Source organism: Saccopteryx bilineata, chromosome 2 (assembly GCF_036850765.1).
Source record: "Saccopteryx bilineata isolate mSacBil1 chromosome 2, mSacBil1_pri_phased_curated, whole genome shotgun sequence".
In the NCBI taxonomy this organism is placed as follows: Eukaryota; Metazoa; Chordata; class Mammalia; order Chiroptera; family Emballonuridae; genus Saccopteryx; species Saccopteryx bilineata.
Window position 1 is genome coordinate 203,407,677 of NC_089491.1, and position 26,791 is coordinate 203,434,467.

General features: G+C 37.1%; 1 protein-coding gene across 15 annotated transcripts in view; it reads right to left on the bottom strand.

Annotated features, from left to right (window-relative positions):
- The window catches only part of MBNL1 (muscleblind like splicing regulator 1), a 223,435-nt gene that overhangs the window by 102,950 nt on the left and 93,694 nt on the right, over positions 1-26,791 (bottom strand). The window contains exons 2-3 of one of the 15 annotated variants that reach the window (XM_066259076.1): positions 14,139-14,258; positions 10,977-11,536 (exon numbers count right to left, since the gene is read on the bottom strand). The exons of 12 other annotated variants lie outside the window; for them this stretch is intronic. Coding sequence is in view for 1 of the 3 variants with exons in the window: in XM_066259074.1 (XP_066115171.1) it covers positions 14,139-14,144 (6 nt within the window). In the remaining 2 variants the exon portion in view is untranslated. The remainder of the gene's footprint in view (positions 1-10,976; positions 11,537-14,138; positions 14,259-26,791) is intronic. 2 more of the 15 variants (XM_066259074.1, XM_066259078.1) reach the window with 2 other exon arrangements.

Below are 26,791 nucleotides of genomic sequence, written 5' to 3' on the forward strand. Positions count from 1 at the left end.
TCTTTTCCTTTTTAAACATGCCATGGATACAGTGTTACATTCATCTTTTCATTAAGAAAATAATATGAAATAAGTTTCCTTCATTCTATTCATGGAATCAAGTCACTGATGTTTACATTTTTCTTAAATGTTGTTTATGTTCTTTTTCGAACTATGAAATAAGATACTTCAGGTAACATGAGTCAGAAACTAGCTCTATACATTGGTACCAAGATAAATAAATGCAACAGCTAGAAATAATTATATGGTCAACTCTGAAAAACTGTTATCTGAGTATTTTCAAATATCTGCAAAGTGTATTTACACAAGAACTCTATTTAGCACAAGGGATACATTCCTGGGGAATGAGCCCATGAGAGGGCATGATAGCCAGTACTCTTGTTGATGTGAATCTGCTTCTCAGTCAGCAAAGGCTCTTCCTTCTCTGGGATTTTCCTCCCCCAATCCTGTTTATTACTCTCTCTTCCCTGGCTTTAATATGTTTTATTACACTCTTCATAAATGGCTGAAAACTTCCAAGCCTTAAGTGAACCTGATATTTAACCTTTTTCCTCAACCCTTTTCCTCCAGTTGTTAAAATCCTGCCATGATAGTGTCAAGCCCAATGCTTTTTGTTTCGTCAGCAAAGATACCAATATACTGTGGGTGTTGCTGCTGCTGGCTAAATGTTTAAAAATATGTAATGCATGGTGTTCCTTTAATAGCAATTATCATCAAAACCAAATGAAAATTAGGGATAGAAAACACACTAAATTCTTCTAAACCACTGTAATTTTCTTAATCCAATTCTATTTATTTTATTTAGGATGTAATTACATCCACCAATGTTTATTTTTGGACTATTACTAACTGCCCTTTTTTGTTATAATGTATGTATTCTCCTCTATGGATTCCCAAAAGCTCTGTAAGTGTAGGGTAATTCACCTACATTAACAATATCTTATAACCTATGAAGTTCTCATCCTACTATAACTGGCAGTTACCACCAGAGAAAATGAGGGATTTCACCCAATTTCTTTCAATGAATTCTGTGCAGTGCTTTAAAATAAGTATTGTCTCTTAAAAAGAATAAACAGGAAGTAGACTGCATTACCACTAAATTTATCGATTCCCTCATCTACATATTTACTCACTGATTTTCTCCAGAACGTATTCATTTATTCAATAAACACATACCGACTTATACAATCATTGAAGAAATAATATACCATGTTGACATAATAAATCCTATACTCTCTAGTGTTCGCTAAAAATACATTTTCTCCTTAAGGGCAAATGCTTTTTTGTTTTTTTATACCATATTTTTCTTCCTATTATATTCACTTTCTTTTTTGCAAAATATGTGTGAAAGTCTTTGGCGCAACAGAAATCAATCTCTAAATTGTAGAATAAATTTTAAAGTATATCTTGGCTTTTACAATTTATGAGTTATCTTGAAGGAAGAGTTTGGACTCTTCTTCCTCCCACCTTCCTATTCTTCTAAATGGATAAAATTTATACTATCAATTACAGTATAAAAACAATAATTATACTTTCAATTTTAGTGCTCATGAGAGCAACATACAATCATGTCATTAGTGGGCAGGATTGTGAAAAAAATTTACTTTTCACGGTGTACTTTTGAATTTTCATTTATACTGCTTTCCAGATAAATGAATTACTTCACAAAAAGATGAAGGTGAATTTACAAAAGGAGTTGTGCTGTGTATTATCTCTACTAGATCTTCTTCAGTCCAATGAGGTAAAATGGTGGCTATGTTTCCAAGGACACATGATACACACAAAAAGCACAGTGATTAAATGGGGACCTGCCACCACAAGAAACTAAACTAGGCACATGGCTGTGTCCACAGTCTTCTTATGTGATTTTTAGTCTTTGCTGTAAACATCCTGACCTCTATCAAAAATGCCACCAACATTACAAACCCTAAGAGTAGAAACTGACTTGACTCCACAAGAATTAATATATTTCAGTTACAAGTAGAAAATAGCCTATTTAAAGACATAGCATAAAATTTGAAGACTTGACTGACCTGTGGTGGTGCAATGGGTAAAGCATCGACCTGGAATGCTGAGGTTGCTAGTTCAAAACCCTAGGCTTGCCTAGTCAAGGCACATACAACAGTTGATGCTTCCTGCTCCTCCCCCCTTCTCTCTCTCTCTGTCTCCTCTCCCTAAAATAAATAAAATCTAAAAAAAATTTTTTTTTAAATTTGAAGACTTGAACAAGAAATTTGAAAACAAGCATATATTAAAATATATTTGAAATAAAAATTATAATAAAAATAATTGAGATAATTTTAATTAAATTTGAGGTTCCGTTATTTTTTTAAATAACAATTGGCTTTTTAAAAATAATTAACTTTATTTTTTAATCTCTTACTTTTCAACCCAGTCAAGATATTTAAAAATAATTTTTGTTCTATAATGAACCTAAAATCAAACTTTGCTCTGAGCTGAGGTGTCCTTTTTAAAGGGGTCCACTTCCATGCAGTAATCTGAATATAGTCAAGTTAGGGACCCTTCTATTACATAAGAATTTATTCATGTTTGTCTCCAAATATGTGAACCCAGTTCCAAAACTAAAGTTACATAAAAGAAAGTATAAGCCAGATCCCTCAATTCCAGACTCTGAAAATACAACATAGAGTACTTATTTTTATTAACATAATTTTGTTTAGGGACTTGGTGACGGGCCTCAGACACAGTGTCACAAAATCCAATGTGATATTTGGGATATGAGAGGTTTCCAACCCAGAGTCAGGAACCACTAAAGTGGCTCTTGAACCCTTTGCTATTTTTGCATGTTTAATTGGAGGCACTATGCACTCTCCTCTTAGACAACCTCCACTTTTTATTGCAGCTGATACTGATGGTATTAAACAGCCTAAGCAAACTTCTAAACATAATTGCAGGACCATATTTTTCTAACATTAAAATAGTAATACCAAGTCTAATAGGAAAAAAATGACGTTAGACTCATCCCAGGAAAATGTGGTTTTCCTGTATATCCTCAGTTTAGGGGTCATCAAGCTTTACTTCCTAAAATAACTCTTACTTTAATCCCTGTAAAATAAAGTACTCTAGGAAAGTAATGAGATAATATAGAGAAAATCAAGATGAAAGAAAAACAATGGAAGTTTTTAAAAATAATGAATCTAGCCTATTTAGAGAGACATGAATATTTTTTTAAAATAATGAAATAATGGTTCAAATAGATATTGGTAGAAATTTCCTGCTAATAAGTCACTGAAATGGAGAACTGAGGTAAAGACAGTTGAGGCTGATTCCCTAAATTTTCCAAAGAGAGGGTCTGCGAATACCAGCTGCCCAAGAAGGTAACTTCAGATTACTTTTGTCTTAAACTTACCTCTCTCCCCTCAATCATGTATTAGCTTTTGTAATTTTTGGACCCCATCCTAGGGCATACGTTTGGACTCTGGGCATTTGACCTCTTGGTTAAGGAAACTCACTTTCAGTTTTACTTTTTTTCTAAGACTGTCAGTTCCCATCAGCCCTACCCCCTAAGTGAGGAGGCTAAATAACCACTTCTGTTAGGCATAAAACAAAAAGAACAGAATAGCAAAAAAACAAACAAACCATAAAACTGTAACAGTTTGTTGAACTCCTAGTGTATCCACAGACACTACTCTATATGGTTTAAGCATATTAATTTATTTAATCCAGAAAATAATCCTATAGTTCTTTTATTAGCCCCATTATAAAGATTAGATATCTGAAGCTAAGAGAGGTTTAATAACTTATCCCAGGAAACACAAACAGCAAGTAAGTGGGGCTGGGGTTTGAGCCCATGTTATTTGGCCCCAGAGACGATGTTCTAACTGGAAAGCTGTACTACTATATTTGCAGTCTGCCTAGAAATGGTGTGAGCAAGCGTGAGTAGTGTCTGCAAACCATGTCTAATGTATTATAAACACACACACACATATAAACACATACACAAGTGGTTTAATTCTACAGCTGCCCATCTAAATAAAAATTGTATTCTTCACTATTTGTTTGGATTGGTTCATGTAGCAAATTTAATTTTTTTAATTGCATGATTTTTTTTTCAAAAATATTCATTTGTCGAAGGCTGATTGCCAGATAAGAACTCAAGAGTGGTGATGACTACTACACACCCCTCACATTATTTATAACATTTCCCCTCTTAGCGTTGACACTTTTATTTCCGATGACAAAATTCTCCTCAGGGAGTGATCCACTGATTTTATTTGTACCACTGCCTCTCATGTTTTAAAGGGTAAAACAGATTAGATGGAACTACCAGGAACACATCCAGGACACGGTTTTGGGGGGAACCTGGACTCGGGTACCTAAGTAATTTCATGCGTCATGGATTTTATGATATGTTTACCTTTTGTAAGTTAGTACACACTGCTTCCATAATGTCTCAAACTTAGTACTTTATTAAAATTCACAGGATGGGTTGCCAAACTAAACTAAAGGCAGACATCAGGAAATAAGAAATGGAAAAAAAGAGGAAAAATAAACCACTGCCAGGTGTTCCTACCACAAATCACAAATAGCATGCTAGACCCACATATAATTCAAGGATGCGGAGCAGTAGAAGTAAATTATTAAAAAGACCTATGAGTTATAATCTTGCAATTCCTGCTCTAAGCAGGTGGGTGCATGCACATGTGCGTGTTATTTCCATCTGTTTGCATGTCTGTGTTGACAGACTGACTGGGCAGAGATGAAGAGGGACAGGCCTATGTGAAAATAAAAACATAGAAGTACCCTACCTTTTTGTAAAATCAGGTGCATGTGTTCGTAACGACTGTTCCATTTCTGGACTCAATGTTTGTTTACCTTCACACCAATGTGTGTATTTCAAAGCCAAATTTTTTCAAAGGCAAAAAAACTTAGCACTTGATTTACAAGCTAGATCTTGAGATACTCTGGAAGTTTCCACACTATCTTCATATTGCAGAACCTCTGCCATGACATATGGTCTTTTTCAAATTGGGAAGACACAAATGTTAGTGGAAACATTTGGTTTGATTCTCTCAGTTGAAGTTTTCTAAACAACAGTCTTTCAGGTGCCAGCACCCAATATCCTGGGTTTGACTACAAGGAACTGATGTGTCTAGCCTGAATAGTTCATGCCTTTGGTGGCCATAATATCCTTAAATGAGTTCTTCTGTCCCATTTATGAAAATTATATTCTTGTTGGTGTTTTGTGTGTGTGTGTGTGTGTGTGTATTAACAGAGACAGAGAGACAGAGAAAAGGACAAATAGGGACAAAGAGACAGGAAGGAAGAGAAATGAGAAGCATAAATTCTTCGCTCTGGCACTTTAGTCTTCTTAGTTGTTCACTGATTGCTTTCTCATATGTGCCTTGACCGGGAGGCTGCAGCAGAGCGAGTGACCCCTTGCTCAAGCCAGTGACCTTGGGCTCAAGCCAGCAACCTTGGGCTTCAAACTAACAATCTTTGGGCTCAAGTCAAAGACCATGGGGTCATTTCTATGATTTCATGCTCCAGCCAGCAACCCTGCGTTAAGCCAGATGAGCCCGCACTCAAGCCAGTGACGTTAGAGTTTCAAACCTGGGTCCTCCACGTCCCAGTCTGATGCTCTATCCACTGTGCCAACACCTGGTTAGGCTGGAACTTATATTCTTTTATTTTAATTATCCAACATTCACTGAGTGCCCACTACTTTGCAAACTGTGCAAGGTATTGCAAATAAATAAAACAAACATTCCTGAACTCAAGAAGTTGAGAATCTAGTAAAGGAGACCAGACACTTAAGCACAAGGACTCAAGAAACCCTTGCTCCAATGAGCACTCAAGGCTGGTACTCAACTCAGTCCAGGTTCACTCTCTCCAGCACGTGATGCCCAGCTGCTGGCTTTGGTTCTGCTTCCAAAGAAAAAGAACATGAGAATGAAAATACTATCATCTGCTTAACCACCATCTGGGGACAGCGATGCTAATCACTGACATCAGCCCAGATTTAAAGATACTGACTCACCTTCCCCGTGGTACAAACGCCCCAGATTTAGGTCAGTTTTGATCTTTGGTGGTGTTCCCTTTTCCTGGTTTCTCCACTGACCTGCCACTGAGGTAAAATGGCTAACAGGAAAAGTATATAGATTCTTAGAGAATAAAAAAACATGAAATCACCAAGATCCTATCCACCTCCAACACTCTTTGTTACAGGTTTCTAGTTTTCACGAACCTTGTTTTTCATTCTGGGAGCATACTGAATTTTTAAAGAAATATGTCTTTATGAATATGTCATTTATTAGAGGAGCTCTTTAATGTATATCATTTATTAGCCACAATAACCCAACATAATTGGTACTATTCAGAGCTTAATATATTGAGAAAGAACCCTAGAAGGGTTACATAATTTGCCTAATACCACAGTTTGCAGTGATGGGGCTGAAATTCCAATCCTGAGAAGCCTTACTTCTAGAGTTTTCCCTAAACCACTAAACTATACTACTTTTCTCGTCAGCATACACAACATTGTGATTTATTCATCATAAAGGGATGGCTAGAATGGAAGGCAGTGTCAGAGTTCAGAGAAGGCATGAGATTTTGCTTTGTGGTTCCTATTGCTGCAGCTTGTGGAAAGTGTGTGTGTGTGTGTGTGTGTGTGTGTGTGTGTGTGTGTTCTTGTTCAATGTAAGTTTTCCAGTCACACAGACTTGGGTCTCAGTTCTGACTTCATCACTTTCTAGTTGTGTGAACTCAGGAAGATTACATAATAACATCAACCACTTAGCAGCTATTTTCTCTATGCTGGTCAAGGTGCAAAATGCTTGGCATGCACTTGTCTCATTAAATTAAATTGAATCTTCAGAAAAATCCTGACAAGAGATAATATTATTCATATTTTAGAACAGGTGAGACTATGACTGAAAGTGGGTAATAAGTAATAACCTTTCCAAGGTCAAGTAGCCAGTGAGTAAACAGTAGTGACCTGAGTTTGGAAGAGGTTTAGATAAATGCTTTTTTTTGTTTGTTAGATAATTAAATTTAATGTGGTGACATTGATTAATAACAGTACATAGGTTTCTGGTAAACATTTCTATAGCATTTGAACTATTGATTGTGTTGTGCACCCATCACCAAAGTCAAATCATTTTCTGTCACTGTGTATTTATTCCTCTTTACTCCCCTCTCCCCACCCTCTGGTAACTACTTCTTCTGTGTGTGTGTGTGTGTGTGTGTGTGTGTGTGTGAGAGAGAGAGAGAGAGAGAGAGAGAGAGAGAGAGAGAGAGAGAGAGAGAAGGACAGACCAGGAAGGGAGAGAGATGAGAAGCATCAATTCTTCGTTGCAGCACCTTAGTTGTTCATTGATTGCTTTCTCATATGTGTCTTGACCAGGGGGTTACAGCAGCGTGAGTGACCCCTTGATCAAGCCAGTGACCATGGACTCAAGCTGGTGAACCTTGCTCAAACCAGATGAGCCTGCACTCAAGCTGGTGACCTCGGGGTTTCAAACCTGGGTCCTCTGCATCCTAGTCCGACGCTCTATCCACTGCGCTACTGCCCGGTCAGACACCACTTCGCTTTTATCTGTGTCCATGAGTCTCAGTTTCATATAAACCTTGAGAACATTATACTGAGTGAAATAAATCAGAAAAATCTAAGAATATATGATTTCACACATAGGTAGAATATAGGCAGATTCATCATTTTGGCATTCTGCCAAAAAAAGATTTCGGCCTGAATTTGGGAACTAGTATTTACTGCCAGTGGTTACAACCACTAAGGACCTCTAAGGTTGAATACTGGCACCAGACATGCTGGGTTTAAATCCTTCTGTTCGGCTCTGATATCTTGGACAGATTATTTAACTTCTCTTGGACTCAGTTTCTTCATATGATAAAAATATAAACTGATCACACTACATACCTCAAGGTGTTTTTGTGAAGAATAAATGAGCTAATTATTATAATGGGCTAGAGGTAGTAGGTAATCAATGTTATAATTAACTACAGAGATAATTTTAATTTTGAACAATCCTGACTCAGAAAGCTTTTACCTTCCATATAACAAACTGAATAATGAACAGGAATATTTTATTTCTGAAGTATAGAACACTGCTAAAGTATCAAAAATGTCAGTACCTGTCTCATCCTTAGATCTGTCCTTTCTTTTAGCTGTTTGGACCAAGTGGCAGGTCTGTTCTTTCTCTCCTACATGGATATGTCTAACTAGGCTGGTGACTTTGATTTATTTGTTACAACAAAGGAAATACATCAGAAAAAAGGCTAATATATATATGACATTTCTCAATATATATTGTAAATATACTGTACATAGCCCACCAGCCAAGACAGTTCTCCTACTCTCCAAGAAGGCAAAAATAATAAATGGGAATTCAAAGGCATAGGTCTTATAAGAAGGGTGAGGGCAGAAATATTCCAGGGTCAGACTGATTGGAGTTAAGACCTCATTCTGAGAACCAGTATAAGACTTTTAAGACTTTCCATAAAGAAGTGCTTTATTTTTTTTCTGAAATAAGTGTTATAAATTCCTATTTCAGAAGTATTCCAACGATTATTTTCAAATTAAACTTCCTAAAAAGAGAATTCACAGTTTACATTCTTAGTTTCACAACCAGTTTTTTATGTAGGTCCATCTTGGGTCCTGAGTCCATCTTGGACATCCTGCAAGGAGACTAGATTACCATTGTTATCTCCCAAGCAACCACACTGAAGGGCCAGTGCACTGTCCGACTTCATGATGGTAGGTACCCTGTAAAGTCAGGGAAAATTTGGAGTTTGAAGTAATATTTCTAAGTCAGGAAACAGAAATCATTTAATTAATAAATATATAAAATAATTTCATGCAAATGTACTGTACAGTCTTTCAGCTTTTAGGATATCACAAATAAACAGATCTTTAAAGATGCAAGCTAATAAAAATTTCAAATTTGCAAACAGTGGAAGCCAATTAAAATTTTTTTCTTAGAAACAGAAAATACACTGCCTATGTTTGCACACTAGTCTAATTTTTCAATTCTAAGAAGTTAATATTTCAGATAATTGCCCAATTTACAGGATCATAAACTCAAATAAATGGCATGCCAGAAGTCCTACACTCCCTTCAAACAAAAATATATTAATGGTTCTTCCACAGTACTTTTCAAATCTGACTATAATAAAAGCCACACTAAACAAGGCAGAAATTAAAAATTCTAAAGATGTCATAAACCAGGCAATGTTGCACGATAAACCCACGTTTATCAGCCATGCTAAGGCACACTGGATAATAAAGAAAATCTCTTCAATTCCTAGAATCTATTTCTTGCTCTGCAGACTTCAGCAAAGTGGCCCTCCAATGTATAAATATTACAAATTCAAAAAATAGCTTTCAATAGAGGCAAGGGTGCTGCTGGATTAGAATTTAGTGACCTGGATTCTGGCTTTGGCCCTGGGCTTCATAGAGTATGAATTATCTATCGGTTCTCTGTTTCTAAGATCTTTACAGCAGCACTATTTTTTAAAGTCATGTACCTTAAATACAATAAATATCACTATTTCACTATGTTCCATTAAAAATATTTTGAAGTTAAAGTTTTAAAGTAGTTTTATAAATGTCCAGAAGTACAATCAATATCACTTTATATTTAATTTTAATCATTTAAAACTATGTGTATATACAGGTATAGTCTGCTAAATCTCTTGTCCCAGAGAAATATAAGAAGTCTCGATAACTAAAAAAGGGAAAATGTACTATGTAAGCCAAGCTGAGAGTAATGCAAAGTCCCACCTTAAGACTGTGTCGTACATGTTCAAAACTGTGCACTCCTTATCAAGAATCAAAGCCTTAAATTTCCTTCTTCTCTTTTCACATAGGAAATCTATAACCTAATATACTGTGCTAGAAAGACTTCAGAACATTCCATTTACTCATATTTTGAAGTCTAGAGGACAGAAAACTTAAGTATTTTCAAGAATAAATACAATACTTCATTAAAAACCATTTATTTTTTAAAATAAGCATCTAAAATAAGCACTATCAAAGATAAATCTTATTTTGAAACAAGCACTATCATATCAAACATAAACCTTATTTTTCACTTTGTAAAGCTATTAGCAAATGTTCTTCTCTTTCATCTTTAAAACCTCAGTTACATTTCTGGTTATTGAAGTGAAAGAGTTTCAGGGTGGCAGTAGCTAACAGCCTTGATTCCAACTATAGGGAATCAATTATGAGATTAAGCCCATTGAAAACAAAGGGGAAACAAGAAGACATAATTTAACAGTAAGGCTGGTAAAAATCTCATATTAGCAGAGGTGTCTTATTATCATTTCACAGATTAATGTCTATGAATGCAGGCAGGGTAAAGAATAAAGGGTTATAAATAAATCAGCATTGCCACAAAAGCTAAAATGCTGAAGAAATGATCTGTGTGGTCCACTCTCTGATGCTACTGTTCTCTCCCATCCTCATGACACACGCAAACACCTCACATATATCCTTCATCCAGTTTATTTCCACCCACATGGAGTGGAGGTTTTTATCCCAAAAAAATAGGAGCAGAGGAATAACTCCCTTTTTAAAAAATAAACTGCAAGTAAAACCCTAAAAGGAAAGAGATGGCTACGTTTAGAATGCAAAACGGTAATTCTTGACAAAGGGCAGTAACACACCCCAGCACTAACTACCAAAAGCTGAGCCGCTCCTGCTCCTTTCAAATTAATTCTTGTTCTAGGAATTTGAGTTTAAGAATTCGAGGAAATTCATCATTTGTTGGTTTTTTGTTTAAACATTTCATGAGGATGTAAACAGAATACAGCCTTAGGGAAATAAATCATTTCTGTTTTATTTTTAACTGTTTTAATTCTCAATAAGATTTCTCTTACTAGATATACCATGCAGATTGTGGAGGAGAAAAAAGTGCTTCACAGGTCCCAATGCTATTCAGTCTACATTAAACAAATTGGAGCTTCTAAATCACTTCCTAGAGAAATCAGAATCTTACCTTTACATATATCTTCAGGAGAGGTTTCTTGGTGCTCTGACCATTTCTGAAGTCTATGTCAAACAGCCATTCTCTTGCTCCCAGGGTCTTAGGGACTTGGAGAAATCCCAACACCTGCTGCTACCACTGAGTGTTGAGGCTAGGAAAAAGCTCCAGGGTTTTGCCAGCAGGATCACTGAGCCACAGCCAAAGCTTGGGAAGCCTTAACAACTGAAAGCAAGTGTAGAAGGCACCGTGGTACCCAGCACTGTGCTCAATTGTAGCAGCAGGGGGAGGAATATTCAGGCCCTCACAAGGGTTTAGAGGCAGCCATCAGGGAACCCAAGGCTCTGTCAATGGATAAGGCCGAGGAAGTGGAGACAGGGCCACACAGCAGGAGACCCTGGGGGAAGGGGAACAACTAGCACAGAGCTCAGGTAGCGCTTGAAAAGAATCACCAAAATTCCCCGACAGAACACAAGAAGCAATGGCGAAATGCAACAAAATACGTGGAGACAGGCCATTCTAGCATCCCGTCAGACAGCCAAAAACACAATGGAGGGGGAAATGAAGTTCTAGTTCTAGAAAGAAAAGTAAGGAAGACATATTATAGGATGTCTACTGAATTTGATGTTAAACATGTAGTATGTTTCACAAAAATCCTAAATCCCACCATAAAAACATTTATATTAAGATAAAGAAATTTACAAATGTAGAACGTTACAAGGTGCAATCAACAAGGCCACAAAGATGAAAAGGTAAAGTTGTCCATTATTAAAGAAGAAAATTAAAAGACAGAGAGGAGGTTAAATGGAGAAAGAATTAAAATAGCTTTTTAAATAAATACAACATTCAGTTTCATAACTAAGGACAACATTTTATCAAATATATCACTTTCTAGTATGGTCAGATGAAGGATTCTGAAGGAATTCAATTAGATAAGAAGAAAAATATGAAGAAAGGAAGCAAGTGGACAAAGAGTGCTTGTTCAGAGATGAAAACAGGAAAAATAGAAGAAAAGGGAAAAAGAAGAGGGGAGGAGGAAGAGAAAATATGATTAACTTAGTTTCAATGCATTGTCAGATAAACGACTCACTAAGATTCTCCTGAATCTGGGCTTCCTAAGGTTTTATTTTCTATGGAGATGCTTATAGCCTGATAAGCATTATTTATAGCTCTTCAACTGCTCCAATGCCCTCAGGAACTCATCTTCAGGAGCCCACTGAATATTAAATATTAAATGAGACAGACCCTAAGACAATTTCGCTGTAATGAGCTGGATAAAAAAAAAAAATCAAGTGAGAGACTAGATGTAATCTCTGACAAACTTTAGTAATCCCTAACATGTATCAAAACAAAAAAAAAATCAGACTCAAGTAGGAACTGTTACTTTTTCAAGACCAGAAGCAAATTAAATAAGATTGTATACTGTTTTAAGATTAAATAAGAAGAAACTCTACTATCTGATAGCAGTTATATGTACTTAATTCTTGACCTCAGATATTTATAATACTTATATATTTTTTAAATCCACGTTAACTAAAATAGTAATAAATCATCTATTTTACTTGGTGTCAAATGGCTCACATAATCTTGTATTGGAAAAGGTTGATTTCCATCCCTCACGTCATATATATATATATATATATATATATATATACACACACACACACACCTATATATATATACACACACACATATACACACACATATACACACATATGTATATACACACACATACGCATATATATATATGTATATATATACAGTAATGTTCTATTAAATATAATGTTATCACATGCATAATAAGAGCAGCTCTTGCTTGGGCAAACTCATTTATGTCCAGAAAGTCACTAAATCAAACATTTTTATAAAATGTATTCTAAAACTTTTTAACTTTATCTAAAATAAATGATAGTACTACTAAAGTATCTTACTAAAGTAATAAGACCAGGTACTCTTAACTAGTATCTCCCTGTTGCTAAGCATCACAAGAGGATAAACTTTTGATAAATGAGCTGAACTACATCACTACCCCAAATCCGGCAACACAGTGGGTGCCTAATAAATATTACTGGCTGAACAGTAGTGCCCCATGTGAAAGGCATTCCTCAGAAAGGTCATGTCTTGAAGGTGAGGGGAGGGGTTATGGTAAAAAAAATTTCTTAAAAATTAAAAAAAGTTAAAACAGCCCAATTTTTGCATGACTTGACAAAACCTTCACTATGCTTCTATAAAGTCCCACACTTAACCTTAAGTCTACCTCATTTATGAAATATCTATTCATCCTAGATTAATCATACTAGAAAAAAAAAAGGTCTCCACTTCTATGGCAAACATTCATGCAATCTCTTAAGGAAAGGCACAAACTACTAACAAGCATATTCCTGTCTGTTAAAAATTATAAGGTGGATAAAATATACATGGATTTCCAATCACAAAGTAGCCTTTATCAAAAATGGCGTTTTGATTTAGGAAAAGAAACTTTTTATTGAGGAAATTTTAGTGACAAAAACTGAAATAGCTCATTTGGATTACTCACTTTGTCAACAAAGAAATTCACTCAAGGAAAGTACCTTGCACTAGTGTATAAATACATCAGCAATGCAGATTCTTTATTGCTAATGTCCCAGACCCATTCTGTGCAACTACTATCTGACTAATATGACCAATACCTTACAAATTTGCTGATATCATTATCTCAAATTGAAAAGAATGTTCCTGGCAAGAATTAAATTACGCATATTAAATAGCTTCCAAATGGAAAATTCTATCCTCTTGTGAGAAAAGGAGGTGTTCATTTAGAACTAAAAGGAAGAATAACTGCTCTCATTTACTAGAAAGTCATTAAAAAATTACTGTAGGTCAAGTGGAAAACAAAAGATCAAATAGTGACAGAAATGTTATGAGAAACTATGCTCCATATACTGAGGTATCTAACACACTTCAGGATTTGTATCTTCAAGTAGTAAAGCCAGGAAAAAGAAATAGGCATTTTATTTTTGGAACGTATACAGGATCACAGTCGTGATACTAGAGCTACGCATCTTCCCTGAGACACATTCTGATCCACCAGAGGCCATTTTCCCATGGGTGCCAGCTCAGTCCTTGAGAGAGCAAGCTGGCCCAGAAGACCCCAGAAGACACCAGAGATCCGGCTCCCCATGTGCCTTATTCACTCACCAGCATCCATTAGCCAACTCCATGCTTTATCTTCAATAGATAAGATACTGCTTCTTCGCACCATGGTGCCATGAAAAGGATCCAGAAGGTTCCCTTTAAACAACATTTCCTGAGTGACTGCTGCAGCACCGAAAGTAAAGGATATGCCAGGTCAGCCACGTCTCCTTCCCAGCAACGTTAGCAGCAGCGGCAGCAGCAGCAGCAGCGGAAGCCGGAGCAGACCACTTAGTGGGTATCCAGCTCCTCACAGGAGGCTAGCCAAGCATTCCATTTACTCTATCCCTTGAAGGTTAACCTGGCTGTCAGCACCTTTCCAACAGTCAAAACCGGTGTTTTCCCGGAACCATGCTTAAAATCTGCTCCCAGACAAGGTGATAAATACACAGTGACTGTGAAATTCTAAGGTTTTAATTCTATGGAAAACATGTTCTTGAAGTTTTACTTTATTATTAGGAAAGCCTGATGAAACCTTTTTAAAATTTTCATTCGTTTTTCCTACTTTTAATAATCAAGTGGATTGCCCTCTTACTGAAAGAAAGGATGTTACCATATAAAATAAAAGGCATGGTGCAATTTTGGTCATTTCAGTCCTAATGTTCTATCTGCCTTCCTGGCATAAAATCACATTTTGCAAGTGCTAATGTTTTCATAACCTCTACAACACTGCCAACAGAAAGGGAACTATCAGGTCTTATGATCCTTATGTTACAGGAGAATCAATGGCTTCCTTGCTTCTATATTTTACTCCCACTTTGATGTTACTGATAAATTTGTTATTTTTTCTAATGCTGTTCTACTTAATGAGTGGCTAGACTATGGCTGGACCACAGAGTTAAGCAAGTAACACAATCAACATTTACATTACTTAACTAATTTAGAGCTAAAATCTTACAGATGTAAAAAATATCTAGACTATTAAAAATTAAAATAGCTCTACAAAGGATAAGTGAAAAACAGATTACTTTCCTAATAAGTATTTACTTATTAGAGAATTATAATCTCCAAATATGCATTCTCTGCACAGTAGAGAAAAACAATTATAATCAGCAACATTGAAAACCTACACACAGATTCTAAGTACAATATTTGTTGTGTATTAATGTTCACTACATCATCAAATAAGAAACTTCACATGTTCACTTCATCATCAAAGTACTAAGAACAATAACTAACATTGAAAAGTCACAAAGGGCTGGGCGCTGTTCTCAGTGTTTACATGTGTGATCCCATTTAATCTTCCCAGCAACTGCAGCTCAGATATTATTACTGCCCCATTTTGTAAATGGAGATGTGGATCCGTCAGATTACATCACATGTTGAAGGTCACAGAGCTTGCAAGTGATTTGAAACCACACTGTACAGTTCTAGAACTGGAACCTTCAACTTATTTCACTAAAATTGCAACAATTATTTTTGAATTTCATTTATTTTTGTATTGTAAGTTTGCCTTTAATAGAGACATTAGAAAATATTTTCTGTATTGCAAGTTTACCTTTAATAGACATTAGAAAATGTTTACATAAATTAAGATCTCATAATAGCTAATATATATTTAATGTGTTAATGTGTGCCCTGAAATTCCTTAAGTCTTTTACATGTATTAATTTACTTCAGATTCACAACAATGCAACGCGGTAGGCAGGCTTCCATTTAGGGGCATATCTAAGGGATCAAAGGCACAGTGTTAGGTAAGCTGCCAAAGGTCAAATATCTTCGCCTGACTAGGCAGTGGCGCAGTGGATAGCATGTCGAACTGGGATGAGAAGGACCCAGGTTCGAGACCCCAAGGTCTCCAGCTTGAGCGCGGGCTCATCTGGTTTGAGCAAAGCTCACCAGCTTGGACCCAAGGTCGCTGGCTCAAACAAAGGGTCACTCGGTCTGCTGCAGCCCCATGGTCAAGGCACATATGAGAAAAGCAATCAATGAAAAACTAAGGTGTTGCAACGAAAACTAATGATTGATGCTTCTCATCTCTCTCCGTTCCTGTCTGTCTGTCCTTGTCTATCCCTCTCTCTGACTCTCTGTCTCTGTAAAAAAAATAATAATAACAAATATCTACTAAGTAAGCCCTGGATCCAGGAATGCAGCTCCTGAGTTGTGGTTTTAAGCCTACACCTACCCTCCACTGTCTCATGAAAGCTGATGGTGTGCTGGACACTTAAAGGGAATAAGAAATGTCAAGTCTGGGCCAGAACCCTGCTGGGAGGAGGATCCTATATCGTTGTCTCTTTTCAAAACTATATATGAATAAAGTACATAATAAGCTTATATAATACACAATTCAACACCCATTTCTCTCTCTTTTTTTTTTTTTTTTTGTATTTTTCCAAAGTGAGAATGGGGAGGCAGAGAGACAGACTTCCACATGCACCCAACCGGGATCCACCTGGCAAGCCCTCTAGGGGGCGATGCTCAGCCCCTTTGCTCCGCTACAACCAGAGCCATTCTAGAACCTGAGACAGAGGCCATGGAGCCATCCTCAGCACCCAGGCCAACTTTGCTTAAATTGAGCCTTGGCTGCGGGAGGGAAAGAGAGAAAGGAAAGGGGGAAGGGTGGAGAAGCAGATGGGTGCTTCTCCTGTGTCCGGACTTCCACACACCAGGACGACACTCTACTGTTGAGCCAACTGGCCAGGGCCAAAACCCATTTCTCTTAATGATGCTTACTAGTTTAGGGAATTAACAAGTAAGTGCTCTACGTGACTCTCAGATTTTTTAAATGTCAAGGGTAAATTTAGTTTCCACCTTTTTTTTCAAATGTATCATATCTTCAGGGGCACAACACAACATTATTATCATCACAGGGTCAGTCATTCTGTTTCAGGAGATTACCATTGCTGGTAGTCATACTTGTATTTTACTCTCATCATTGGCAAATAAATTTAATTATGTGCAGAGCCAAGACAATAATTGTTAGCTTACAGAAAGCTTCAGAAATCCAGGAATCGTCCCTGAAGATATGGGCTGAACCCACCCTGGACCAAGAGACTTGAATATTCAGTAGGTGAAATGACCTTCCTTAAATTTGCTCTTGAGGACGCAAAGCCATCTGGGTCATCATCTCAGATAGCCCAAACCAAGAATCTGGAGTTCCCAATGTAAGAATGAAAAACCAATGAAAAATACTGAAACCAATCTACTCTTTAATTTGGCAGCAAGCCAACCTTTCTGGACTCATTTTGGTCGGCTTCAGCTTTTTTGGCTGCTAACTACATATAAATCAGCACAAGAAACCAAACTACATATAAATCAGCACAGAAGCCATCAAACTTCAGAAAGGCAATACAGTGATGGTGAAGGCAGCTACCCTCTGTGTGAATTTAGCCACAAGCTATGAGATGGAGTCATTTGGTAGCATTTAGCAAGAAAAAAATTGAGGTGTCCATGTGGCATATCAATATTGAGATGATGCATTTGAGTCTATTTACTCTCGATTATTTTTACAATAAAAAGTTTCCATAAAAAGAAGATATGGTGGGATCTTGATAACATTATATGAAGTGAAATAAGTAAATCAGAAAAAACCAGGAACTGCATTATTCCATACGTAGGTGGGACATAAAAGTGAGACTAAGAGACATTGATGAGTGTAGTGGTTACAGGGGGAGGGGGGAGAGCGAGAGGGAAAGGGGGAGGGGGAGGGGCACAAAGAAAACTAGATAGAAGGTGACAGAGGACAATCTGACTTTGGATGATGAGAATGCAACATAAGTGAACGACAAGATAACCTGGACGTGTTATCTTTGAATATATGTATCCTGATTTATTGATGTCGCCCCATTAAAAAAATAAAATTATTAAAAAAAAGAAGAAGATATGGAAATTCTTTCCCTATTTCTAAACAACTACCTTCACTGAAGAATTCTTGAGCAGTGGTATTAGACACTGTACCCACATAAGCCTGATTATCTCTTTGGCTGACAAGATTTTGTCTACAGTGTTAATATCAAATTAACACGTAAATTATTTAAAAATTCTAATCTGACATCTTTTTTGTTTGTTTGTTTGTTTTTGTTTTTGTTTTTTTCTGAAGCTGGAAACGGGGAAAGACAGTCGGACAGACTCCCACATGCGCCCGACGGGATCCACCCGGCACGCCCACCAGGGGCGACGCTCTGCCCACCAGGGGGCGATGCTCTGTCCCTCTGGGGCGTTGCTCTGTTGCGACCAGAGCCACTCTAGCGCCTGGGGCAGAGGCCAAGGAGCCATCCCCAGTGCCCGGGCCATCTCTGCTCCAATGAAGCCTCACTGCGGGAGGGGAACAGAGAGACAGAGAGGAAGGAGAGGGGGAGGGGTGGAGAGGCAGATGGGCGCCTCTCCTGTGTGCCCTGGCCGGGAATCGAACCCGGGACTCCTGCACGCCAGGCCGACGCTCTACCACTGAACCAACCGGCCAGGGCATTAAAAATTCTAATCTGACATCTTTTGAGTGAGCAAAACAAAGTAACCCCAGAGGCTTTTACATAAGATAGATAATAACAAATAATATTTATGACCTTGGCAATACTAAGTGACACATGGGAAGATCACAATTCACTTATGTGGTCACACAAGTAAATATATCTGAATGTTTTTCTGACTGCTAAACTTACCTAGTGCAGTTAAAAATTTTTATTTCTTGCTGATGTTAATGACAGTGCAATTAAAAATAAAGAAACAAGTTTCTGATCATTTTAACATTACTTTTAGAAATATTAATCAGTAGAAGTTAGATGAATAAATTAATATCTTATTCTTCAGCTCTAACTGTGTCTACTTTCTTTTATTTAATTCCTTTAACTTGCCGTATCTGGAAAGAAGTATATCAGTAACTATCAACCCTAGGCAGTACTTAAGTCACAACGGGTGATGTTCCATGGAGCTCCAGCTTCTCCTAGAAACAAAGCCATGCACTAGCTAGAACCAATCCTTAACTAATACTAAATCAGCCAGATATAAACTGGTGATCTAAAAGTGAAAAGCTTTAATTATGTATTACAGTTTCCTGAGTCACTTTGTCCTCACAACTTTATGCTTTGAATAAACCTAAATGCTGGCTACAGAAAATCTACAAGCAACTCAGTATGACTTACTGTTTCCAAACCAGGAAAAGGAAGAACTTACAATGTTTGAGATAACATTTGTTTTCTGTAGTTTGGAAAATAAACATTTCCTATGCAGTTGTTCCTGGGGGATGGGTGTGTGTGTGTGTGTGTGTGTGTGTGTGTGTGGAAAGAGTAAAAGAGTGTCTGTTTTTGTGGATAAGGGTAGAAAATGGGAAAAATAAAGAAGGAGGGAAAAGAGATTTTTACTAAATTTATTGGGGTGACATTAGTTAATAGGATCGTATATGTTTCAAGTATACACTTCTTTGATATATGATATGTATATTACTGTATTTGCCCAACCACCCAAAATAAAATCATTTTTTGGCAGTAATTTGGTGTTTATGTAAATTGCTTATTTGGTGCTGGAGTTAGAATTTATCTTAGCAAGATATGTGCATGTGAGCCATGAAAATATTATAGTTTATCATAAAATCAATCAGAAATGATACCTGATTGCATATTATACTTCTATGAATTCAATGATACAGAATGAATATATAGTCACATAAAATAAAAGAAGTCTTGGGTCTCTAAATTAGATAAATTTGATCTTTATTTTAATATACAGAAGCCATTTTATGCAATTAAATATTTTTTCCTGATATCTTTGAATGGGGAGATTTTTGTCCTGAGATATCTGCTTTATTTAAATGCATTTTATGTGATTTCTTTACCGTAGTTACAACAGGATGACCAATACAAGTCGCAGTTTTACATTTGTCAATATGGATATATATGCAACCTATCAAATGACATTTTAAGATATCCAGGCATCAGTAAAAGCTTCTACTCTAATTGTCCATTTTCCCATGTGTTAGCTGGAAATGCATCATCTAGACCTGTCTTCCATATCTTGATACAGGACTGTAAATTAAAAAAGCAAAATGCCATTTCCAGGTCAGGTATGTACCTATATTTATTAGTTCAGTAAATTCTCATTACACAACATTGAGTCAGGTATGTTATTCCCATTTGACAGATGAAAACACCGAGGGATGTTGAAAAGTGTGTCCAGCAAAATCTGTTTCACGAATGGTTGAATGCTTTGGGATTCCACCAACACCCCCACATTTACTTTTTAATTTTCTTTTATAGGGATATGATATATACAGAGTTATAACATTTTTAAGAATTTATAAAACTAATTCTTAAAATATTTGGAGACTGCTACTCCTTTGATAAGTAAATGTATAATTGAAAATTATTTCAAACCAAATAGCATGCATATTATAAGATGTCATTTCCAACACTGGAATATAGTAAAACATTTTTTGTTTTAAGATAAATAAATTTTCTTCATGCACGTTTGACATTTTTGGTTGACCCAAGATAAGTCACCTCAGCTAAGGAGTAAACATCATTATTTTATTTTTACATGGTTCCCTTAATCCCTAATAGAAAAATTTGCCCACTTTTGTTTTTGTTTGTTGTTAATACAAATTTTGTATTTTGTAATTAAATGTGACCAGTATTATTCCTCTTTCAAAAGCCCAGTGTCATTCCTAACTTAGCTTAGATCTGTCTGTTAGCAGGGTTACTTCCAGCACCACATTCCTGTGTAAAATATTTCTTCTCCCACTCTCCACCTTTTTTTTTTTCCTTCCAGAAATGACTTATCTTCCTGTTATTCTACTCTGTCAGTTTTTCCCCCGGATTCGTTTCATGTTGCGTAACACTTACTTTTTACCGACTTCAAATATAGTCAATATTTATGTATTAGCAAATGTTTTTGATAACTTTTATGCCATGCACATCAAGCCTTTTCCTCGAGTCCAATGTGCTACTCTTTTGGTTGGCTTCCTATGAATGTCCATTTGTTGATCTTCAAAGCTAAATTCAATCTAACCCTCAGAGTTACCAAATACAATTAAAGGACTAGGCTTCTCACCTCTTTTAAATTTCTTAATCAGATGCTAGCAAAGCAAACGTAATACCCCTTCTAAAAATCTCTTACTTTCCAGTACTTATCCATAACATCATAAAACATGTTAGCATGAACTTATAAGCAGAATGTAAAATTTTTCCCTTTCTTATTTTCAGTTGCAAAAAAAAAATACTTTTAATTCTAGGCAAAAAATTTGCCATCTCACCTGATCTCAGAGTCGCAACAGCTATATAATATTAGCTGAACATGAGTAAAACTAGTGCTTCAATTCTAGAGAAAACACCTGAGAAGAGTTTTACAATTATGATTATTTAAATAATATTATCTAAAATTTACAACAGGATATCACATGCCTACCAAAACAATATAAATCACAACCTCAGATGTACATTGTACTTTTTTTTTGTTTTGTATTTTCCCGAAGCTGGAAACAGGGAGGCAGTCAGACAGACTCCCGCATGCGCCCAACCGGGATCCACCTGGCATGCCCACCAGGGGGCGATGCTCTGACCATCTGGGGCGTCGCTCTGTTGCAACCAGAGCCACTCTAGCACCTGAGGCAGAGGCCATAGAGCCATCCTCAGCGCCCAGGCCAACTTTGCTCCAATGGAGCCTTGGCTGCAGGAGGAGAAGAGAGAGACAGAGAGGAAGGAGAGGGGGAGGGGTGGAGAAGCAGATGGGCGCTTCTCCTGTGTGCCCTGGCCGGGAATCGAACCCAGGACTCCTGCACGCCAGGCCGACGCTCTACCACTGAGCCAACCGGCCAGGGCTTGTACATTTTTTTTTTGATGAATTTAATATTCTATTATAGTCATTATCTCATAGTACAGTCAGAATTCCTGAAAGAAAGAAGTGTCTTACTCATCCCATTTACATAGGCTGTTGCTCCAAGATACTCCAAAAACTTTAGAAATTATACATTTTCTGAAATTCAAAAACACCTTTAAAAATCCTAGCACAACATTTTTCTTGTAAGAGATAAACACATCTAGACCCTGGACTGTTGGCTCAATGGACAGAGTATCAGCCGAGCGTGTGGACATCCTGGGTTCAATTCCTGGTCAGGGCACACAAGAGAGGCGACCATCTGCTTCTCTTCACCTCCCTCTTCCCTCCCACAGCCAGTGGCTCAGTTGGTCTGAGCGGAGGTCTCAAGCACGAAAAATAGCTCAACTGATTCAATCATCAGCCCCAGATAGGATTGCTGGGGGGATGAGGTAGTCTGTCTACCTCCCTTCCTCTCACTTAAAAAAAAAAAGTGAAAATAAAAAGACATCCATAAACTGTCACCCTCACTTCCCTGAAACAGAAGTCAGATCATGTTATATTGAAACAGCACAGGATCCTATCATTTACTTTTAGTCTTGGGGGAATCCCCATTATTCCCTCTTCTTACTTTCCAAAATAATAAAAAACATATTTCATTTGCTTTGGGTCAGCAAGAACAACTTAATTTAGAAATCCCCTATTTTAGACAGTAGGGCCAGGGATACTAAAAGCAGCTAAATATATTGTTAGTTAAAACATATAGTATAGGACACTAAATATTATAGTAAGCAAAAACAGAGTCATCAACAACAAGGTGGTAAACCCACTGGGTCCAACTCTGTGGGAGTTCTTACAGGGCTGGCCCAGGCTCACCTGAACTCACTGATAGATCTCATCATCATTAACATAATTTTATTAACCAACACCGATGTCACCCCAATAAATTCAATTTACAAACATTTTAAAACACTGTAACATACAAAGTAAAGAAATACAAAATAAATAAAATGTTATTCATGTAAAAAAAAAGTGGAAACAAATGAAATTATATTCTCCAGATGTGACAAACTTATAAGTTCACAGTGCGGTCTAGCAAGTATTCTCACCAAGTAATAATAAGTAACATTAAATCAACTGAATTTTAGCTTTCAGTTCTAGTCTACAGAAAATAAGAATGACAGAGAAACAAATTAAATGACAAGACAGGGAAGCATGTAGCTAAATTCAGACTTTCAGACCTGTTCTAGGACAATGACCTGAATTTTTGAACAAATAAAGGCAAAGGGTTGGGCAGGAATTACTATAGATTAAATGAACCTTAAAAAACATAACATACGGCCCTGGCCGGTTGGCTTAGCGGTAGAGTGTCGGCCTGGCGTGCGGGGGACCCGGGTTCGATTCCCGGCCAGGGCTCATGGGAGAAGCACCCATTTGCTTCTCCACTCTCCCCCCCTTCTTCCTCTCTGTCTCTCTTCCCCTTCCGCAGCCAAGGCTCCATTGGAGCAAAGATGGCCTGAGCGCTGGGGATGTCTCCTTGGCCTCTGCCCCAGGCGCTAGAGTGGCTCTGGTCACGGCAGAGCAACGCCCCAGAGGGGCAGAACATCGCCCCCTGGTGGGCAGAGCATCGCCCCTGGTGGGCGTGCCAGGTGGATCCCGGTCGGGCGCATGTGGGAGTCTGACTGTCACTCCCCATTTCCAGCTTTAGAAAGAAAACAAAAACAAAAACAAAAAAAACCCATAACATACAAATAAAATGTGCAAATCTTATTCAGATGTTCATTTGAGCAATCCATCTATAAAAAATACAGATGTGTGAAATGTGAAAAACTAAACATAGAGTAGGCATTCATAAATATAATAAAATTATTGTCAATTTTTATAGACTTGGAAATGGAGTTATATTTAAAATAAGTCCTAATGTGTTCGAGATGCACACTAAACAATTTACAGGTAAAATGATAAGATGTCTGAGATTTTATTTAAAATACATCAAAGACTTGTTTTAAAATTCATGTTGATGGCAGTAAGTGAAACTAGATGGGCAAAAGGTTGACGGGGGGGGGGTGCATGAATAGATGCGTAAAAAATGTTGATTGATACATACATAGAAGGTACTATAATGTTCTCCCTAATTTCAAAAATTACCAAAGAATAAGAATGAAAAGAAAATATCTAGAAGAACAACCAAACTTGCTCTTGTATTTCTGACCCAGGAACACAAAATCTGGTTGACAAGCTAGGCACTGCTGCATAAATCTGATTGGCTTTACATCTGTGAACATAAATGTCTGTATCTGTAACCAAGAAAAAATAGCCTTACCTAATTCAAAAAGCATCGTGTATATGTAGAAATAAATTACATACTTTAAAAAAAATCTAAACATATAGGAATCATAATTAAAATGCTTTGTTGTATACCTTCATATCACATGCATACGTGTTATCTCTTCAGCTAAGTAACAGGTCTCTAAGAGCAAAGTCCATGTCTAATTTCTTCAGCTAACAACCATTCAGCATATATTTTTAGTGGATCTAATATTTGTCAAGTCTTTCACTAAATGGTAAGAACATAAAAGTACTAAGTCAGAGGCCATGCTCTCAGATCCAGAGGGGAGGGAGTTGCAAAATCGCCCTTCATGTACAGAGACAGCTACAAAGCTATGTACTTGGTATGTAATAGAGAGAGATAGGCAGGAGAACAGTATGGGCAGACCCAGTGTGAGGAGAAGTTTCCTGGAGGAGGTATTATCTAAGCTTGCAAAACCCATAAAGGGAGAAAAAATGTTCTAAGCTGGAAGACAATGTTAGGTCAGTACAGCAAAAGAGATCTGTGGCTAATAGTGTTATGAGCATCAGATCTCAATCAATGACCCATTGGATTCAGCAAAATGCTAAGCACTTAGTAAGAGATCAATAAAAATCTTTTAATTTAGATGCAAAGAGATAAGACATAGCATTATTTGAGTACTCACTATGCACTAGGCATTTTGGTAGTACACTGAGATAAATGTACTTTTTATTCAACCTCACATCAATTTTGAAGTAGGTGCTTTCATTATCTCTACCTTGCAGAAGGAGGACAAAGGGCAAAGTAACTTGCTCAGTCACTCAGTTGGCAAGTGGCATACTGAGTGATGTTCTGAGTGTCTAAAACAACGTAGAAAGAAAATATTTGGAAATAAAATTCTACATGGCTATTATTCCACATGGTCAAATGATTAAAAAGACAGAGAGAGATGACACTGCTGTGTTTAATAAGAGGCTATCTGAGAAGAGGAAGACCCTGAGATTTAGCATTTGCCAATTTCCAGTGTAAATACTCCCACTATGGCTAATTTCAAGCTGCCAATTTAACTTCACTGAACACGCAGCTGGGAAGAGATCTTTTGTGAGCGAGCTCCAGCATATCAGTGCCTGCAGCCTTCAACAAGTTATGAGTTAGACAGTGAAATTAACAGGCTAATTATATGACTGGAAGCAAAACAAGTAAATCAAAGAAAAGGTACAACTGCTATCTCTGTTGTTTATAGAACTCTGTAGGCAACTAAGAGTTCGTTTATATTTTGAAATTAATGAACTGCTAAAGAGTATAATATAATACATGGAAGGTAGTGAGGATAAACAAGAATTTCATAGAGATTCCTCAAGGAAACGTACATTTTCTGTGTATGACAGAGCTGACATTTAAAAAGTATTTTTTCAATGTTATTAATAAACTATGATTAATAAGTGATTTCCTGCTAAATTACTCTTCCCTCAGGGAGCACAGAAAAGGATTCATTTCCACCTAGAAAAGTTGAAGGAAACTGTTTGTTTAGGGTCAGCAACAGACACTACAGCTAAAATGGGGAGGGTACTTTTTGCATACCCTGTCCTGTATAAACTACCTGTCACAAAAAAGCTGCTAAAAGATACTGATCAGAAGAAAAGAGCAAAAGAGCCAATCACACAACATATATCTTATTTGTATGTTAAGAATATACAGACATGGAATTCAAATTACTAATATTAGTATATTTACATTATTACTTTAAAAACATTCTTTTGGGTTCTTCATTTAACAACAGTGTTGAATGAATTGTCATAGTTAGATGAATTTTATATGTGTTTAAAAAGGAGTCAAAATTATGAATATTAATATATTGATTCTATCTCCTTATAAAGTTCCTTTATTACTTCACAATAGTGTCCAATGAATAAACATATCTAGGTAATTTTTAAATAAAACATTAAACCTATTTTTCACATAGCATGCAAATATAACGTTCAAAGAGAAGCAACTGATGATTAGCAAATCAAAACGATAAATTCTACAAAAGTTTGTTCATAGAGATCTAGCAACCTGAAACCAGTTATATCCCCATTTTTGGCTTGTAGCAAGTCTATTGCCAACCTGTAATTGAATCTGGCTCTCAGGAACCTGCAGCCTACCTATTAGTTAAGAGAATCCAGGCTTAAATAATCAGCATTAAGCACATGTAATTCATTAGTCCTGGTTAAACTATTTAACACATATTCAAAGATGCTTTTGAGCCTTGTTCGAGTCTATCCATATATGGGCAGGGGCAATAATGATCAGCATTAATTTCATGGTGGGCCAAAAGCGGCGCCATTTGGTTGCTCTGCTACCGCCCACCATGAAAGCTGGAACGCCCACTAGCGGCCGGGAGGGACCAGGTTGACCAGCATTGCAAAAGTGGGCGGTTTTCATAAAAAGGTTCACCATCGCCTGACCAGGTGGTGGGGCAGTGGATAAAGCGTCGGACTGGGATGTGGAAGGACCCAGGTTCAAGACCCCGAGGTCGCCAGCTTGAGCACGGGCTCATCTGGCTTGAGCAAAAAGCTCACCAGCTTGGACCCAAGGTCGCTGGCTCCAGCAAGGGGTAGCTCAGTCTGCTGAAGGCCCGCGGTCA